The 20,416-nt window shown below is 42.2% G+C and overlaps 1 protein-coding gene across 1 annotated transcript; it reads left to right on the top strand.

Annotated features, from left to right (window-relative positions):
• Positions 1-1,688: 1,688 nt before the first annotated feature.
• Positions 1,689-2,696, top strand: LOC120981504 (olfactory receptor 1-like). The gene has a single exon (XM_040411042.1). The coding sequence runs from the start codon at positions 1,689-1,691 to the stop codon at positions 2,694-2,696; it is 1,008 nt and encodes a 335-aa protein (XP_040266976.1).
• The last annotated feature ends 17,720 nt before the right edge of the window (positions 2,697-20,416 follow it).

Below are 20,416 nucleotides of genomic sequence, written 5' to 3'. Positions count from 1 at the left end.
TTCATTCAGATTAGTATGTGGCACTTAGGTTTTACTGTCCGTATTCTTAATGTACAGTAGCACCGTACCCATACTCTACTGAACCACCTTTCAGACCACATGGATCTCCGTAGCTTTCAGTTGGGTTCAGTAGAATGGCCATGCTATGGTTGCTACAGGCATAAAATGGACAGTTAAACACACAATACACTCATCAGAATGAAGCCTCTGGCCAGTTTCACACAAATGTGTGGTCTGGAAAATACGCCTTGTGTGGTGGATGCATTTCTGGGTCGAAACACAGCTTGACTGACCTCAACTTACTGCCTCATAGTGCCTAATAGTGATTTATGATGGTGTGGGTTCAAACCAGACCATGGGTCTACTGTCCTGGATTCACAAGCTGTGAATATAGAACAGTAGACCTGCAGTTGAGCTTGAACTCACAGTATCAATATAATGCACAAAGGTTGGGTCAGTCAAACCATGGTGGGTCTTGGTTCTTGTGCACAGTACTCTACATTAAGGTCTATGGGAATTACAGAACAGCCAAACACAATACCAGATTAGACCCATTGACTAGAGTGGTGCTATGTTTGAAAAGAGCAGACCCTCTCTAAATCAAATCAACCATTTAATATGGGTTTCCAATTCTTTTTATCTGTATTAAAACTTCTTTAAAATTGAGGAACCTTGTTGATATGGGCTCCAAAGCTCAGTTCTAGTCACAGTCATGTTACTTTCACCTACGTGTCCATGCAATGAAGTCTGTCATGTCCATCCATTATATGTTGGGAGCACTACATAGTAATGCCCCCAATGTGTGTCATATCAATCATGTGCCATACACTTGGCTGCATTACTATTTTGAGCTACTGCTACTACTCCATTCAGAGAGGGGAATTAATGATCCCTTGCTCACAGGATACATGGTGGAATCCCAGTGGTCAAATCCTGATATTACTCACCTAACCTGTAGATAACAGTAAAAACAGAATTCAGTAATTTGAAAATATTTTTTTAATCAAATACATGCGTGACCTATTTTTTTGTGAAGTCTAGAAAAAAATCTTCATTGTTGACCATATCATATCAAAGGGCATCTGTTAGCCGGATCAACCCTATCAAACCAAGCATAATGCATGCTAGGGTTGCCCCAGTTGATTATAACCATATCCATTGTGGCATTACGAAGAAATCAGCATCTTAAACAATATTCAAATTTGAGCTTAGGTGCCCACGGGATGCCCCTAGCTATTCAGTGAACTTCCTCTGTTCTGCTTTCCAAGACACCCTTGATTGAGAGGACCAGAATCAAAAGTGTAAGTGAGAGTGTCTTGGAAAGCAGAGTGGAGGAGATAAGGTGTAAAGTTTAAGCCTTCATTTTTATGTTATTTAACCCTTTGAGGACATTTTCCATTTTTATTTTTATTTTTTACTCCTATCCTTCCCAGAGCCATGACTTTTTTTTTTTTTTTTTTTGCTCATATAGACGTTTGAGGGCTTTATTATTCCATAAGATGTATTGGGAAGCTGGGAAAAACATTCCAAATGGGGTTCAAAAAATCAATTAATTGTGCTATAGTTTTATTGGCATATTGGTAAAGATATAATAGACCAAATTTTCTTGTAGTGATGCGTAGTAACAGATTTAAATATCCATGAATATCCATCCATTGCTGTTTTTTTTCTGAATACTTTAATTTAAAATGGAAGACAGCAACAAAACCTCTGTGACAGAATTCATCCTTGTGGCTTTCTCCCAGTTCCATCAGTATCAGATTTTACTTTTTACTCTTATCCTATTCACGTACATTTTTTGTATTGCTGGAAATATGACTATCATTCTGCTGGTCGTAGTGAACCAGTCTCTCCATGTGCCCATGTATTATTTTATTAGCCTATTTTCTGCTGAAGAAATCATGTTTGTATCTGTTCCAATTCCAAAGCTATTAGACATTCTAACGGCAGGTGATAAGAAAATATCCTTCGTAGGATGCTTTGTGCAATTATATTCATTTATTACGTTGGGACAAGTGGAAAGTATTTGTATTATCATGATGGCCTACGATAGGCACTTGGCCATTAACAAGCCATTGCACTATATGGTTATTATGAATCGAACCCTCTGCATACGACTCACCATTCTACAATGGTTTATTGGCTTGTTTAATTCTTTAATTGTCACACTGTTTACAGTGTTTTTGGATTTTTGTGGCCCCAATGAGATCAACCATTTCTTCTGTGACTTGGGTCCATTGCAGAGTCTGGCATGTTCAGATACATATATCACCAATACAATGACAACCACAGCAGCCGCCACAGGAACCACTGTCCCATTTATGATAATTATTGGGCTCTATATCAAAATCATTATGACTGTTTCCAAGATAAAGAGTTCTTCAGGGAAACAGAAAGCGTTCTCCACGTGTTCATCTCATCTTATAGTCACCATGTTATTTTTCTTCACAGCCTTTCTTATTTACCTCAGGCCTAATGGCAGCAAATACGACAAATTTTATTCTCTACTGTACACTGTTGTCACTCCAGTGTTCAACCCTTTCATATATGCGCTAAGAAATAGGGATGTGAAAAAGGTTCTAAGAAATGTCTTTGTGAAGTTTTTATCACAAACTGGTGCTAACATCGGTGCTATTACGAGGTTGAAGGTATTGACTCACCATGAAAATCCAATTTTAAAACCAAGATGGCCATAACATCAGCTGGCTTTGAAGGTCAACTGTTATCACTGTGTAAAGTTTTAGCCAGATACACATTTGGCCATTGAGTGCAGCTAGATTGATGCTGGATGGTAAAGTTCCTCAGATCCCCAGACTGATACCAAGCACCTCATAAGTAGTGATGAGCGGCAGGGGCAATATTCGAATTCGAGATATTTCGCGAATATTTGGGCGAATATTTGCCATATATTCGCGAATTCATGATCTCCAGGCATTATTTTCTTGATTGCGAAAATTCGCCATTACGAATATATTTTGCGATATTCTAAATATTCGCAGATTCTCGAAGTGCCGATATTCGCAATTCGAATATTCGTGATCAACACTACTCATAAGCATGACTGACTGTATTCTTCTGTGGGCATTAGCTGCGTAGAAGAAATATCTACAGAAGGATTATTAGAGAAAGCCTTGGTATAAGTTGGCCATAAAATCTAGTCTAAAGTTCATCGAAATGGACAATTTTAACCAAAACAATAAATTCAGGTAGAATTTAACAAGAGATCATCCAGTGACGGTCACAGCGGTGTTTGACGTTTTTGTCCTATAGTTGGACAAAACATCAGTTATTTAAAAAAAGATCTTAATGGACAAAAGACCCTTCTTTGAAATTAAATTCCTGTCAGGATCTTTCGTCCATCATTGGACATATACAGCCAGTGTGGACTAAAACATACAGTTGCAAGAAAAAGTATGTGAACCCTTTGGAATTATATGGATTTCTGCACAAATTGGTCATAAAATGTGATCTGATCTTCATCTAAGTCACAACAATAGACAATCACAGTCTGCTTAAACTAATAACACACAAAGAATTAAATGTTCCCATGTTTTTATTGAACACACCATGTAAACATTCACAGTGCAGGTGGAAAAAGTATGTGAACCCCTAGACTAATGACATCTCCAAGAGCTAATTGGAGTGAGGTGTCAGCCAACTGGAGTCCAATCAATGAGATGAGATTGGAGGTGTTGGTTACAGCTGCCCTGCCCTATAAAAAACACACACCAGTTCGTGCAGAAATCTATATAATTCCAAAGGGTTCACATACTTTTTCTTGCAACTGTATATGGCCGTGATTGTGAAACAATCGTTCACAAGATATTTGAATGTTCAACTGCAACAACCTATTTAGCTGTCCTTTAGAAAAGCGTAATGTTTTTTAACATGTGGTGGGACCAAGTCAAAGTGAATCAAAAGGAAGTTACTGTTCAAACATGTAAACAGTCGGAACTGGGAAGAAAATGTAAGTTTTTCAAGATTGTTTTTCAATTCACTTTAAATAATCTGAAGTAACATGGAAGAAATGTGGCACAATGGGGCTTTAAATACTAGACAAAAGAACCTTCTACCTCAGCTATTTCTGTCAGGTCACCAAGGCCATTAAAACATGATCATGAATCTGCTACCGGTGAATAAATTTGAAAGCGGAAAATGAAACCTGGTGGCTCCTCGCATTCGTGAACAGGTTACGTTGGAAGGACTTGTCTGCAATTTTGTCATCACAGAGTTCTGCCCTTCAAATAACCAAATGGCTAACATGTGCACAAGGTTGATTTATGGCAAGGAATATTGTGGAGTTGGTACCACCTAAATCCACCCAAGAAATTCAACTTCCAGGAGAGGTTCAGAGCACTGGCAAATTTGGAGCACATAAGCCAAAAACAGCTTATTCAAATTAATGACTACATTAAGTTCATCTCAGTAAGGCTTACAGTAAATAAATATGCTATTGATCACCAAATACACATATTATAGGCTTAATGTAGGACTGATAACCATGGAGTGGACATTGAATGTCCGATATTGAGCACTTGACTGGAAGGTGTGCTAATAAGAACAATTGGTTTGAACTATCTCCTACCCAGTCTAACCCTCGGTTCACACCTGAGCGTTCTGAAAGGAGCGCTCTGTATGCGCGATTGTACGGGCGTTTACAATCGCGCATACAGAGACAAGCGAACACACATTGTCGCACGTTCCCGAAAGTCTATTGTACGGGAACGCGCGACAAAACGCCCCAAAGAAGCTCAAGTACTTGTTTGAGCGTCGGGCGTTTTACAGCGCGATCGTACGCGCTGTAAAACGCCCAGGTGAGAACCATTCCCATAGGGAAGCATTGGTTTCTCCTTGTTGTGCGTTTTACAGCGCGTAGGAATGCGCTGTAAAACGCTCAGGTGTGAACCGAGGGTAAAAAGGACTTACAAATTCCTAAACTAAACGTTATCATCCTTAGGCTTCTAAAGGTAAAACAGACCAAAAAGTATCATGTTTGACATTTTTTGTTATGCTTCAAAATCCAATTGTTGGGTTGAACCTTAAGATTAGAAACTGATAGGTATTAATTTTAATTCAGCTCCTTTGTACCCAGCATGCAGAATCTATGCCTTTGCGATCACCTGCTGGAGGACAGCAATGATTGACAGCCACCCTCCATCAGAGCACTCGCCTCCTGCCTCACTCTTCCTCTAAGGACAGAGAGTGATAGGCTGCAGTGTAATCTCTCAAACAGAGCAGTCTTGCCCAAGGTCAAGGTGAGCACTCTGCTCGTGAATACAGTCAAACTCAAACTACAGTACGAGACCAGTATATTGTCTCAGCGATGCAAGTAGATGCAGAGATATTTTGCCTGGTAGAAAAGCAGAAACCGTAGTCGAACCCCAGCAAACTCCATTATAGGCAATGGGCTCCTTCAAGTGCTGTTTGTGTCTGGAGTATTGTGTCTGATGCCTAGCCTAACTCAGCCATGGTGTCCATAAATATTTCACAACCATTAGATATTTTCCTTTTGAGCAAGCCATGGCTTTGTGGTGCACTATACACCCAGTCCAGTATGCGTGATCCTAGAATTACATTACCCTTCTATATCTCATGTAATATTTCTTGTCTGTAGCATTCTGTTCCGCAAAAATACAAAATTTCTTAGCAACTTTTTTTTTTTTTACCAGGACCTGCGTTTGCCAATTTTAGATAACCAAGATTGGGAGAGTTGCTTGATGTGCTGCAGAAGACCGCCGGCGGGTGATTCACCCATGTCACCACTTTCTGCGCTTCACCTGGATGCATCTTCTTCTGTGCTTTCTTTGAACATGGAACATGCATGGACAGAGAAGAATCCATCCAGCGACACATAGAGGAAAGCGTGTAGTGGGTGAATCATGCCACGGCTGCCATTTTGCGACCTATGGATACAGCACCAGAGGAGAATAGGGGGAGCAGGGTAAGGGGGCAATTTTGTATCTTTGCATTATACAAATTTTTCCAAAAATTTTTTTTTTCAATAACGTCTATTAAAAAAAAAAATTCAACGTATGTATTTTTTAAACCGTGTAACAGTTTTTCCTTTGCAGCTTTCAATTTCCATGTATTTGAAGACTATCCATATTTTTTTATAGTGAATCCATCTCTTTATCTTTGAATTTTGACTGCTCAAAAACACTTATTATAGTATTTTTTAAAATCAAACTGTGTCAGGAAGGGGGCTGCATCTGAATATTGCGACATTTTCACGATTACGCTAAATAATAAAGTTACATTCCATAGATAATATAGGAAACATAAGCCTGTGTACATCTAGGTAAGAGGAGTAATCCTCCTATTATTGTCTACTGGTCAGTTTTGGCTAAGGGGGTAGTAGTCGGTCAGCTCTAGTGACTGCTACCTGGTGCTCAGAGTAGGATCTCCATGAGTGGAGTAATCAAGATGATTCTATGAACACACCTCGTCGGAGATGTTCTGTGCTATGAGGTTCTAGTCCTTTTATATACAGTTAAATTGTGATTTTCCCATGCTTCTATGAATGCCTTTGTGTGATCATCAACACGTGCACCTTTGCCAGTGATGATTCTTGGATGGTGTCACTGGATACACACAAGCCAGGGGATGATATTAAGATCCCCATAGCCAGGGGCATAACTAAAGGTTCCGCATGGGTCCCCCTTCCCTCAGTGCTTTGTGGCAAGGAACAGAGGAACAGATAGCTTTTCTGCTGCCTGCGGCAAAAAATGAAACAGCATCCCCACCATGCCAAATTCTCAACCTAACCCATTACCTCCAGCCCTACTGTTAAAGATATACTTGGAAAACAAGTAACATCCAGGGTAATACAGCACCATATACGGTACATCTTGCATCCAGTGACATCTCCTCTGATGTAGACATTCTCTTTTCTCATCTTCTCCATTCAGACCAGACCACCATGATGATTTCTTTAAGCCATCTCTTGTTTCTGCAGTTTGAGAAACAGACATCTTAGTTTCCTACTTTTCCATCATCCTCCCCACCTTCTGAACATCTCATCCTGCCACCCCCAATACTGTGCTCTCTGTGCTCCCCAATGCTATACTGCAGAAACAATCCCCCCATAAATACTAGTACCACTCAGATAGTGCCCCCTTCAAAAATTGTTGGAACACAGTGCCCTAAAAAATAACTAATATTAACATAGTTTGTTAGGCTGAAAAAAAAAATATCCGTCCATTTAGGTCAGCCTGTTATCCTGGAAGTCCAGAGGACGACAAACTCCCCCCCTCATAAAATAGTAGCGCATTTTCCTCATTTAAGGGGAAATAATCCTTGCTGACTCCAATCGGGCAATCAGAATAACTTCCTGGATAAAAGATAGTGTAAACATAATGATACTGTGCCAGGGTGCTCCTCAAAGTCCCACCAATAAAAATAATTATCTACCAGAATACACTTAGTGTTAACAGTGCCCCCCAAAACTATGTCCCCATAGTGCCCATACTAGTAATCATGTTCCCCATAGCCCCCCCCAGAAGTAATGCTTCTCCTTATAATGTGTGCCAGTAGAAGAATACCCCCTAATGTGTGCCAGTACAAAAATATTCCCTCATAGTGTATGCCAATACAAAAATACCTCCTTATAATGTGCACAGTGAAAAAAAACACCTTTATAGTGTGTGCTAGTACACAAAATACCCTATTATAATGTGCAGAAGAACAACAAATACTCCCTTTTAATGTGTGCCAGTGCAAAAAATGCCCCTTGTAATGAATACCAGTGAAAAATATACCCCCTTCTGTGTGCCAGAGAAAAAATGATCCCTCTTAGTGCCCCCAGAAGAGCCTATGTCCCCATAGCTCCCCCAGTACATGTCCCTATAATGCTCTCTCCCCCATGGTGGCCCAACACCATGGTGCCCAATAAAACCAATAAACTCAAATACTTCCCTCCATACGACTGTCAGTGATGTGGTGCAGGCCTCTTCCAGACTGTTTCCTGAGCTGTACGCTGCCCGAGTCTGGCAGTGCGATGATGATCACTTTATCGCACCGCCTGTATCGGGCTCTGATAGACTACGGGCAATCCTGAAGCCTATCAAAAGGAAAGGTTTGGCAGGGAGACATTGCTCTGAGGACGGTGATACATCATTGGACCGCAAAACATGGACACCGGCAATGTGCATTCCGCATTTTGCGGGCATAATAGAATATGCCTATTCTTGTCCGCAATTGCGGAAAAGAATAGGACATGTTCTATTTTTTTGGGGAATGGAAGTGCGGACCCAGAAGTGCAGGTCCGCAATTCCGTATCCAGGCTGCACATCGTGCGGCCCCATAGAAATGAATGGGTCCGCAATTCCGTTCCGCAAAATGCAGAACAGAATTGCGGACGTGTGAATGGACCCTAAGACCTCTATAGCTACACCCCTACCCATAGTAAAGACACCACTCCAACCCTCAGTTTCTGCAGGATAGAGCTGGGAGAGAACGCTGGGTGTCTCAGCCGTGCCTCCACTCCCAGAATTGTTATTGGGGGAAGCAAGCTCCAGGACGTTCCCTTTAACATTTAAGGAAGATGCTCTTCCTGCTCGCTGGCCACTGCTGTCCGAAAGCTGACACACTGGTGGAGATTTATCAAAAGTTTTGTAAAGGAAAACTGGCTTAGTTGTCCATAGCAGCCAATCAGATCCCACCTTACATTTTTCAGAGCTACTTTGGAATATGAAAAGTGGAATTTAATTGGTTGCCATGGGCAACTAAGCCAGTTTTCCTTTTCACCAGTTTTGATACATTTCCCCCACTATCTACCTCCCTTGCTGCTCTCTGATAAGCCAATTTTACTTAATGAAAAGTGTCAGAGGAGAGTAGAGAGGATTATTTAAGGAGGATGTCCAGTTTTCAGGATTTGACTCCCGGCACCCCCACAGTCCACAGATCAGGTGTTTCAAGACACCATGGTGCTCTTATGAGCACTGCGTTCTCTTCACTGTTTACCTGCTCACCGTGGACATTACAGCAGCGAGCGGTGTAATTACATCTCCTACATCCCATTCACTTGAATAAGACAGAGTTTAACTACAACTGCTCCTTCTCAAGGAGATGGAATCAAACTTCTCACTGCTGCAATGTCCATGGCGAGCAGGTTGATAGTAAAGAGAAAGCAGTGCTCATAAGAGCACTGCAGTATCTTCAAACAGCTGATCAATGGACTTCTGAGAGGTGGACCCCGCCGAACTTACATTAATGAACTATCTTGAGAAGAGGTGATCAATATCAGAAACGAGACAACCCCTTTAATGCCTTATTCACATGTTAGTGTTTGGTCAGTGATTTTTTAAGCCAAATTCAGATGCGACTCTAAACACACAACAGGTGCAGATCTTTCTCTTATACCTTATGTCTATGGAGGCGCCAGTCCTGGTTTTGGCTCAGCATCACCGACCAAAACACTGAGCTTAAGGGCTTATGCACACGACAGTATGGTCCCTTTCACACGAGCGAGTTTTCTGCGCGGGTGCAATGCGTGACGTGAACGCATAGCACCCGCGCTGAATCCTGACCCATTCATTTCAATGGGTCTGTGTACATGAGCGTTGTTTTTCACGCATCAGTTCTGCGTTGCGTGAAAATCGCAGCATGTTCTATATTCTGCATTTTTCACGCAGCCCTGGCCCCATAGAAGTGAATGGGGCTGTGTGAAAAACGCATTGCATCCGCAAGCAAGTGCGGGTGCGATGCGTTTTTCACTGATGGTTGCTAGGAGATGTTGTTTGTAAACATTCAGTTTTTTATCACGCGCGTGAAACGCATCAAAACGCATTGCACCCGCGCGGAAAAAACTGAACAACTAAACGCAACCGCGGACAAAACTGACTGAATTTGCTAGCAAAATAGTGCGAGTTTCACTGAACGCACTCTGAACGCATCCGGCACCAATCCGCAACGCCCGTGTGAAACCAGCCTATGTGTTTTGCTGTCCGCAAAAAATGGATTCGCAAAATATACGTATGACGTCCGTGTGCATTCTGTATTTTGCGGAACAGAACAGTTGGCCCCTAATAGAACAGTACTATCCTTGTCCGGAATGCGGACAATAATAGGACATGTTCTATTTTTTTTTGTGGAACAGACATCCGGACAAACGGAAACGGAATGTACACAGAGTAACTTCTATTTTATTTTTTGCGGACCCATTGAAATGAATTGTTCTACCTACGGTCCGCAAAAAACGGAAAGGACATGGAAAGAAAACACATTCATGTACCGTACATGAGCCCTAAGGCTGAGGCCTCATGCACACAAATGTATTTTCTTTTTCGTGTCCATTCCTTTTTTTTTGCGGACCGTATACGGAACCATTTATGGTTCAGCAAAAAAAAAAAACGGAAGTTACTCCGCGTGCATTCAGTTTCCGTATGTCCGTACGGCAAAAAAATAGAACATGTCCTATTATTGTCCGCATTCTGGACAAGGATAGGACTGTTCTATTAGGGGCCAGCTGTTCCGTTCCGCAAAATACAGTACGAAAATGGACGTCATCCGTATCTTTGGCGGGTGCGTTTTTGCGGACTGCAAAATACATACGGTCGTGTGCATGAGGCCTGATAGAGCATAGAGGTGAAGTCTGAGGTTCTCGTCTGGCTGGGGGTTGCCCTTCTCAGGGTGAGTGCCCTGATAACACATGAGGTATAGGGACTAGTGAGCGCCAACTGAGTGATCGATCTCTGAACATTTTGTATCTTTTCTCTTTTCAATATAAAACAATATATAAGTTACGTTTTATCAGAACTTTGGTGGTTAGTAGGGATGAGCGAATCGACTTCGGATGCTTCATCAGAAGTCAATTTGCATAAAACTTTGTTACAGTACTGTACGGAGTGAGCGTGCCGTACAGTACTCGAATTTATTGGCTCCGATGAGCAAAAGTTATTACTTCCCAAAGTCTTGCGAGACTTCGGGTAATAAGTTCATAAATTTATTTCCACTGTAAAAAAAAAAAACATTTCCCAAACTCGGGTTCGGTACAAAGATTTTTACAGTAGAAATTAATTTACGAAGTTATTACCCGAAGTCTCTCGAGACTTTGCAAAGTAATAACTTTGGCTCATCGGAGTCAATACATTCTAAGGGTCCATTCACACGTCCGCAAAATGGGTCGGCATCCCGGAACGGGTGTGGACCCATTCATTTTCAATGGGCCGCAAAATGTGCGGACAGCACACAGTGTGCTGTCCGCATCCGCACTTCCGTTCCGCGGCCCAAACATGGACAAGGAAAAGCATTTCTGTTAAAGTGCCAGCCATGTGCGGTCCGCAAAATGCGGAACGCAGATGGCCAGTGTCCATGTTTTGTGGATCCACAATTTGTGGACCGCAAAAACAGTTGCAGATGTGGGAATGGACCCTAATACTGTCCAACTTCCGTTCCCAACCCTTTCAGTGCTGAAGACATTTTAAGTCCCATGCTGCAATAATAGTAAATGCCCACAGAAGGATATACTCACAATTCACGTGTCCTCCATGATTTTCCATGCAGCTGCAGTTTTTACAGGTGAAACTTGTCAAATAAATGTGCTGCACCCATAAAAATACAGCCACAAGGTAAAAAACTGAAGTTAAAACGGTTTCAGAAACTTGTGATGCGGTTTTTGATGTATTTGCAGTTTTTATAGGTGAAATATTAAATATGCTTAATCTGAAAAAACAAAGTTGCCACAAAAACCGCATAGTATCATTTCCAATCTGTTTTTAAGCGCACCTCTTCCACTACATGTGAACATTACGGTATAACCACACTCACCATAACCCCTTCCCGACCATTGACTATAAATGTCCTGGACGGTCGGGTTTATCGCTAAAGGAGCACTGTATATACAGATCAAGAGCTGCCGGATCTCCCACAGAAAATCAAAAGTTAAAAAATATTAAATGACCCCCAGAGGTCTTGTATGACACAAAGTTTAAAATAAAATAAAAAAATACAAAAGTATTTAATAAAAAAAAAAAAATTCACATGTAAATAATTTTCCCCCAATTATGTAATTTCAAAAATGTTAAAAATAGAAAAATTAAATATAAAATAGACACATTTGGTATCGCCACATATGTAACCACTGGCTCTACAAAAATATCACATGATCTACCCCAAGTGAACAGCGTAAAAAATATATATATATCACGCCCAAACAGCTTTTTGTTTAGTCATCTCACCTTCCAAAAAACATGTCAATTGATCAAAAAGTTGCATTAAGACCTCATGCAACGGCCTTGGTCATATTGCGGCATGCAAACATCGGGTTGGCAATCCACGGCCACCGGCCGTGTGCACCCCGCATCACGGATGCGGACCCATTCACTTGAATCGGTCCGCAATTCCGGAGATGCTGAACAGAGTTACGGACCACCGGAAGCACTACAGAGTGCTTCCGTGGTGTTTCTTTCTGTTGTTCCGCACCGCAAATAAATATGACATGTCATATTTTTTTGCGGTGCGGACAGATCACGGACCCCTTCAAGTTGAATGGGTCCGGCCCGCTGCACGGATTTTGCCCGTGCATTGGGGACCACATCCCCAATGAACGGAACGGCCGCACAACGACCGTGTGCATGAGGCCTTACCCCAAAATGGTAACAATAAAAATGTCACCTCATCACTTAAAAAACAAGCCCTCACACAAGACCTTTTCCAGGAAAATTTAAAAAGTATGACTGTAAGAAAATGGCAACACAAAAACATTCTTATTTTTCTAAAAATGCTCTAATTGTATAAAATGTAAAAAAAAAAATAGACATATTTGGTATTGTCGCATCCGTAACAACTGAATCTATAAAAATATCACATAATCTACTCCCATCAGGTGAATGGTTTAAAAAAAAAATAATCTGATGACACATGATACATGAAAAATGATCAAGAAAGCCAAGTGTACCGCAAAATGGTGCCAATAAAAACTACAGCAAGACCCTCAAAAAATAAGTCCTCGAATAGCTCAGTCAACAAAAAAATCTAAAAGTTATCGCTCTTAACAACCATGTCAGAAAATTCCATGTTAGAAAATCAAGATGCCACTCCTTCCCTTCTGAGCCCTGATGTATCCCCAAACAGCAGTTTACTACCACAATTGGGGTGCTACTGTATTCAGGAGAACATGGGTAGCCATTTGTGGGGCGATATTCTCCTGTTATCCTTTATGAAAAAGAATGTAAAAAAATGTAATTTTTCATTTTCACTGCTAAGTGTTATAAATTAAATGAAACGCCTGTTGGGTCAAGTGCTCAATACCCCCTTTAAAAATTCATTGGGTGGTGTAGTTTACAAAATGTGGTCATTTTTTAGGGGTTTTTACTAGGGATGAGCAAATCGACTTCGGATGAAACATTCTTATTCGATTCACATAGTACTTTGTTTGAATAATGTACGGAATGAGCGCTCCGTACAGTATTAGAATGTATTGGCTCCTATGAGCTGAAGTTATTACCACTTGGAACCGAACCAGAGTTCAGGAAATGTTTTTTTACAGTACAAATTAATTTATAAAGTAATCACTTCAACTCATAGGAGCCAATACATTCTAATACCGTACGGAGCACTCACTCCGTACAGTATTCAAACAAAGTATTATGCGAATCGACTTCGAATGTTTCATCCGAAGTCGAATTGCTCATCCCTAGTTTTTACTGTGGGGGTACCTCAGGGCCTCTTCAAATGTAACATGTCGTCTATTTGACCATTCCAGCAAAATTTGCCCTCCAAAAACCATATGGCGCTCCTTCCCTTCTGCGCCCTGCTGTGTTCCCATACAGCAGTTTATGACCACATATGGGGTGTTTCAGTAAACTGCAGAATGAGGGTAATAAATATTGACGTTTGTTTTGTTGTTAACCCTTGATGTATTACAGGAAAAATTTATTAAAATGGAAAATCTGCAAAAAAGTGACATTTTGACAATTCACCTCCATTTTGCTTTCATTCCTGTGGAATAATTAAAGGGTTAACAACATTTCTAAAACCAGTTTTGAATAGTCTGAGGGGTATAGTTTCTAAAACGGGGTAAATGATGGGTGGTGTCTACTATGTGAGCTCCACAAAGTGAATTCAGAACTGAACTGGTCCTTACAAAAGTTGATTTTGGAAATTTTCTTGAAAATTTTCAAAATTGCTTCTAAAATTCTAAAAAAATAAAATTGCAATAGCAAAATCATGCCAACATAAAGTAGACATATGGTGAATGTTAATTAATAAGTATTTTAAGAGGTATCACTGTCTCTAAAGCGGAGAGATTCAAATTTTCTGTATCTTTTGGATTTTTTATATGAATAAAGGTAAAACATATTGACTCAAATTTACCATTAACATGATGTACAATGTGTCACGAGAAAACAGTTTTAGAAGGGCCTGGATAAGTAAGATGGTTCCAAAGTTATTACCACATAAAGTGACACATGTCAGATTTGCAAAATTAAACCTGGTCAGGAAGGGGGCAAATGGCCCAGTCTGGAAGTGGCTAAAGTAACAGTGCGCTATTTGTTTTTATGCACAGGAGCCAGCCTTTTACCCAAAAACCTGTTACAAAGCATGTGTGGTAGACATATTTCCCAGCATCACTAGCAGCATAGATAATAACATTTAGAGATATACTCAACAGCAAGTCACATGGGTCATGGACACAATAGCCTGGAGGGGACTCGTTGACATCTATAGCAGAGTTGTCTAGGCATGCTATGTGAGTTCTGCAGAGATCATTGTGCAGGGAAGGGTATAGATAAAGCTGTGACATCTATTGGTAAATGGTGGATTCTATTTAATCTGTACAAAGCTGTTATATTCATTGTAATCCTGCCTGTAAGGATAATGAGATGACTGCTGAAAAGTGAAAAGGAAGTCTAGCCATATTATTTGGCTCAGTGACCAGTGTGAAAAGTGCAGGATATACAGTAGATAGCCACATAGAACATTAAAAAAACTAAATCATAAAAAAGTTTTAAAAATATGTAAGAACTTGATTTAAACAACGGGTAATTTTCTGGTGACAACTTGAAGGTCATTTATAAAGTGACTTGGAAGTATTTTAGTCATAAAAAAATAAGTTACAAATCCCTTTTTTGACTGGCCCTTCAACAATATTTAGTTGTACCACTGGTTTCACTCCATGTTCGACAGTTGAGTGGGATGGGGTTGGAGTGGGGGCATGTCTGGGACCTTTCCAGGGCCCGGCAAGTTTATTAAATGGAAACAGTTATACATGTTGGCGAAAAACTACTTCAGCCCTACTACGGCAACGTAAGGTGGAATCTTTAGCAAGTGACCCTCAGTATCTTTAATTGCACCCATTTGATAGTTATAGACCTAGCCTGTACTGGTGGAGTGGAAGTCAACCCTTCTCTCTCCACTGCAGTAGCCAGACTCCTGGTCCAGGCTTTCAGTGGTCAACCCTGGAATAGGTGAAGAAGAAGAGGAGCAGAATGCTATGGGAGTAGGACCTGTGTTTGTCAATAATATGGACAAGCAAAAGTTAGAGGAAGAGTAGATCATAAGAGGCAGTACCGTAGGATACCTAAGGCCCCTTTCACACGGGTGAGAATTCCGTGCGGGTGCAATGCGTGAGGTGAACGCATTGCACCCGCTCTGAATCCGGACCCATTCACTTCAATGGGGCTGTGCACATGAGCGGTGATTTTCACGCATCACTTTTGTGTTTTGCGTAAAAATCACAGAAAGCTCTATATTGTGCATTTTTCACGCAACGCAGGCCCGCAAGGAAGTTCGGATGCGGTGCGATTTTCACGCATGGTTGCTAGGTGACGATCGGCATGGAGACCCAATCATTATTATTTTCCCTTATAACATGGTTATAATGGAAAATAATAGCATTCTTAATACAGAATGCATAGTAAAGAAGACAAGCCGGGCTGCGCAAACAAGTGGATGAGGTGAGTTTAATAAAAAAAAAAATTTTTTAACCCCTCCATCCCTAATTTACTTAGCATTCTGTATTAAGAATGCTATTATTTTCCCTTATAACCATGCTATAAGGGAAAACAATAAAATCTACACAACACCGATCCCAAACCCGAACTTCTGTGAAGAAGTCCGGGTTCGTGTCTGGGTACCAAACATGCCGATTTTTCTCACACGCGTACAAAACGCATCAAAACGCTTTGCACTCGCGCAGAAAAATTGTGCATTTTCCTGCAACACACCCGCTACTTGTCCGGCCCTCACATGCGATGCCCGTGTGAAAGAGGCCTAAGTACTTTAAAGCAGTAAGTGCCTAAGGGTCTTTGTCAGCCACTTCAATATCTGGGGTTTCAAGAAAATTGAGAATAGCATGTGGATTTTCTCATGTGTTGACAGCATTTCTGAGATGTGTAGAATGAAATGGCCGGCACTGCTCAGTAGTTTGGTGGTGTACGTGTCAGCGGGCAGGCATCCCAATAATACAGCTGTAAAGTTTTTTAGAAATTCGGTGAACCTAAAATTATCTAAATCTCAAAAGATTTGCTAATCTCTGCTGTGCAGTTAATATTTGGGTTAATAGTGTTCCACTAAGGCCTCCTGCACACGACCGTTGTGTGCACCCGTGGCCGTTTTCTGTTTTTTTTCGCGGACCCATTGACTTTCAATGGGTCCGTGGAAAAATCGGAAAATGCACCGTTTTGCAGCCACATCCGTGATCCGTGTTTCCTGTCCGTCCCAAAAATATGACCTGTCCGATTTTTTTGACGGACAACGGTTCACGGACCCATTCAAGTCAATGGGTCCGTGAAAGAACACGGATGCACACAAGATTGGCATCCGCGTCCCTGATCCGTGGCCGTAGGTTACTTTCATACAGACGGATCCGAAGATCCGTCTGCATAAAATCTTTTTCAGAGATGAGTTTTCACTTCGTGAAAACTCATATCCGACAGTATATTCTAACACAGAGGCATTCCCATAGTGATGGGGACGCTTCTAGTTAGAATATACTACGAACTGTGTACATGACTGCCCCCTGCTGCCTGGCAGCACCCGATCTTTTACAGGGGGCTGTGATTAGCACAATTAACCCTTCAGGGGCTGCACCTGAGGGGTTAATTGTGCATATCATAGCCCCCTATAAGAGATCAGGGGCTACCAGGCAGCAGGGGGCAGACCCCCCTCCCTCCCCAGTTTGAATATCATTGGTGGCCAGTGTGCGGCCCCCCCCGCCCCCCCCCCCCCCCCCTCCCTTTATTGTAATATCATTGGTGGCACAGTGTGCGGCCCCCACCGCCCCTCCCTTTATTGTAATATCATTGGTGGCCAGCGTGCGCCCCCCCTCCCTCTATTGTAATATCATTGGTGGCCAGTGTGCGGCCCCCCCGGCCCCCCCTCTATTGTATTAATATCATTGGTGGCCAGTGTGCGGCCTCCCCTCCCCCCCAAATAACTTCCCCCCCGCGATCATTGGTGGCAGCGGAGAGTTCCAATCGGAGTCCCAGTTTAATTGCTGGGGCTCCTATCGGCAACCATGGCAACCAGGACGCTACTGCAGGCCTGGTTGCCATGGTTACTTAGCAATATTACAATATTAGAAGCATCATACTTACCTGCTGCACTGTCTGTGTCCGGCCGGGAGCTCCTCCTACTGGTAAGTGACAGATCATTAAGCAATGCGCCGCACAGACCTGTCACTTACCAGTAGGAGGAGCTCCCGGCCGGTCACAGACAGCACAGCAGGTAAGTATGATGCTTCTAATATTGTAATATTGCTAAGTAACCATGGCAACCAGGCCTGCAGTAGCGTCCTGGTTGCCATGGTTACCGATCGGAGCCCCAGCGAGTAAACTGGGACTCCGATCGGAACTCTCCGCTGCCACCAATGATCGGGGGGGGGGGAGAGGGGAGGCCGCACACTGGCCACCAATGATATTAATACAATAGAGGGGGGGCCGGGGGGGGCGCACACTGGCCACCAATGATATTACAATAGAGGGAGGGGGGGCCGACGGAGGCCGCACACTGGCCACCAATGATATTACAATAGAGGGGGGGCGGGGGGGCCGCACACTGGCCACCAGTGATATTACAATAGAGGGGGGGGGGCTGGGGGGGGCCGCACACTGGCCACCAATGATATTCAAACTGGGGAGGGAGGGGGTCTGCCCCCTGCTGCCTGGCAGCCCCTGATCTCTTACAGGGGGCTATGATACGCACAATTAACCCCTTCAGGTGCGGCACCTGAAGGGTTAATTGTGCTGATCACAGCCCCCTGTAAAAGATCGGGTGCTGTCAGGCAGCAGGGGGCAGTCATGTACACAGTTCGTAGTATATTCTAACTAGAAGCGGCCCAATCACTATGTGTTAGAATATACTGTCGGATCTGAGTTTCACGATGTAACTCAAATCCGATGGTATATTCTAACATAGAGGCGTTCCCATGGTGATGGGGACGCTTCAAGTTAAAATATACTATCGGATTGGAGAAAACTCTGATCCTATGGTATATTAACTCCTGACTTTACATTGAAAGTCAATGGTGGACGGATCCGTTTGAAATTGCACCATATTGTGTCAACCTCAAACGGATCCGTCCCCATTGACTTGCATTGTAATTCAGGACGGATCCGTTTGGCTCCGCATGGCCAGGCGGACACCAAAATGACTTTTTTTTCATGTCCGTGGATCCTCCAAAAATCAAGGAAGACCCACGGACGAAAAAACGGTCACGGATCACGGACCAACGGAACCCCGTTTTGCGGGACGTTAAAAAACACTGTCGTGTGCAGGAGGTCTAATACCAAGAGCATTGTTTCTTCTTACCTTTGTCACCATTTGTATTATTATACCCCTTTCCTTGAATGACCAAGTCTTCAAAACACCAAGTCCAGAAACGGGGGTGGCGTTTGGATATAATTAAGAGCATTCACATTAGAAGGTATTGCTGCATCACTGGGTAGGATGGGTGCTGACCAAATTGTTTATTGTACCACCACAAGGTGACTTATTTCTCACATCTCAGAAATGTTGCTGTAAAGGAAGGACCGGCACTCGCGCTTGATTTTAGATGCAGAATTAAATTTCTAGTCACATAACCTTGTGGTGGTACAATAAACAATTTGGTCAGCACCCATCCTACCCAGTGATGCAGCAATACCTTCTAAGGTGAATGCTCTTAATTATGTCCCAACGCCACCCCCGTTTCTGGACTTGGTGTTTTGAAGACTTGGTCATTCAAGGAAAGGGGTATAATAATACAAATGGTGACAAAGGTAAGAAGAAACAATGCTCTTGGTATTAGTGGAACACTATTAACCCAAATATTAACTGCACAGCAGAGATTAGCAAATCTTTTGAGATTTAGATAATTTTAGGTTCACCGAATTTTTCAAAAAGTTTGATTCGGACCCAAATCAATTTGACCTAATCCTTTGGATAGGTCATCAGTATCTGATCGGTGGGGACTGACACCCGGGACGATCTGCTCTTTTTAGCTTACCAAGCACAGTTCCGTACATTGTATAGCGGCTGTGCTTGGTATTCTAGACCTTGTGATCAAAGAACATGTCATCACTTGGCCTAGGAAAAGCAGAGAGAAGGCCATAGTGCTAATAGAAGTTCTGCTGCCTTCTTAAACCGCTGATCAGCGAGGGTCCCGGGTGTACGACACCCACTGATCAGATACTTACTTCGGAAAACTCCTTTAAAGTGGTGAGTCATGTGAAAAAAAAAAAAAAGCACTGTAAATCTGTTGGTCAGCAATATACACATAAACTAAGCAAGTGGTTAGGAAAAATATGGATACTGATGATCTGTCTCAAGGATAAGCACATAGGCACACAGCTTTATTTCTATTCAAGTCTACAGTAGTGTTTTGAACATTTTGTGGCTCACTTCTTTTAGCAAAAAGTCTGTGAGACTGATAGAGATAGCCAAGTACAGAGCTTGGCTATTTTCATCAGTCCCATTATACTTTGAATGGAGGATCAGGCTGCTTGATCATTGCTCAAATCACACAAAAGACATGGGATTCCCTTTGTGGTGATCAGTCGGGGTTCCAGTGTAGGGATCTCCACCAGTCTAGTAATTTGCACCTATCCAATTCATAGATGATAATTTATTACTACTGTTGAGCGAACCAAACTTCAGATCATAGATCCAAAGTCACTTTGGTCAAAAGTTTGTTCGAATTTTGTGTTAAAATATATGGCCTCTGCCGTGGTGAAATTCGTTATCACCAAAGTCTTGCGAGACTTCGTTCAATAACTTCAGCATTCGATTCTTCAACTTGAAAACCATTTTACAATTGGGATCTGAAGTCGGTTTTGCTACCCAGGTACCAGTAGGTACAGAAGCTAACTTCGAATCCCTGAAACTGAAAAATCAAAGTCTGAAGTTATTCACCCAAGTCTCGCAAGACTTCAGAGTTAACGAATTTCACCTCGGCTATACGGACGGATCTCCATACAGCATTTAAACAATGTTTTGA

Source organism: Bufo bufo, chromosome 11 (assembly GCF_905171765.1).
Source record: "Bufo bufo chromosome 11, aBufBuf1.1, whole genome shotgun sequence".
NCBI lineage: Eukaryota > Metazoa > Chordata > Amphibia > Anura > Bufonidae > Bufo > Bufo bufo.
This window is presented reverse-complemented; position numbering and strand designations above follow the sequence as displayed.

What these genes read in the sequence shown, in the direction of transcription:
- LOC120981504 (XM_040411042.1), top strand. Translation starts at nt 1,689, where the DNA reads ATGGAAGACAGCAACAAAACCTCTGTGACAGAATTCATCCTTGTGGCT.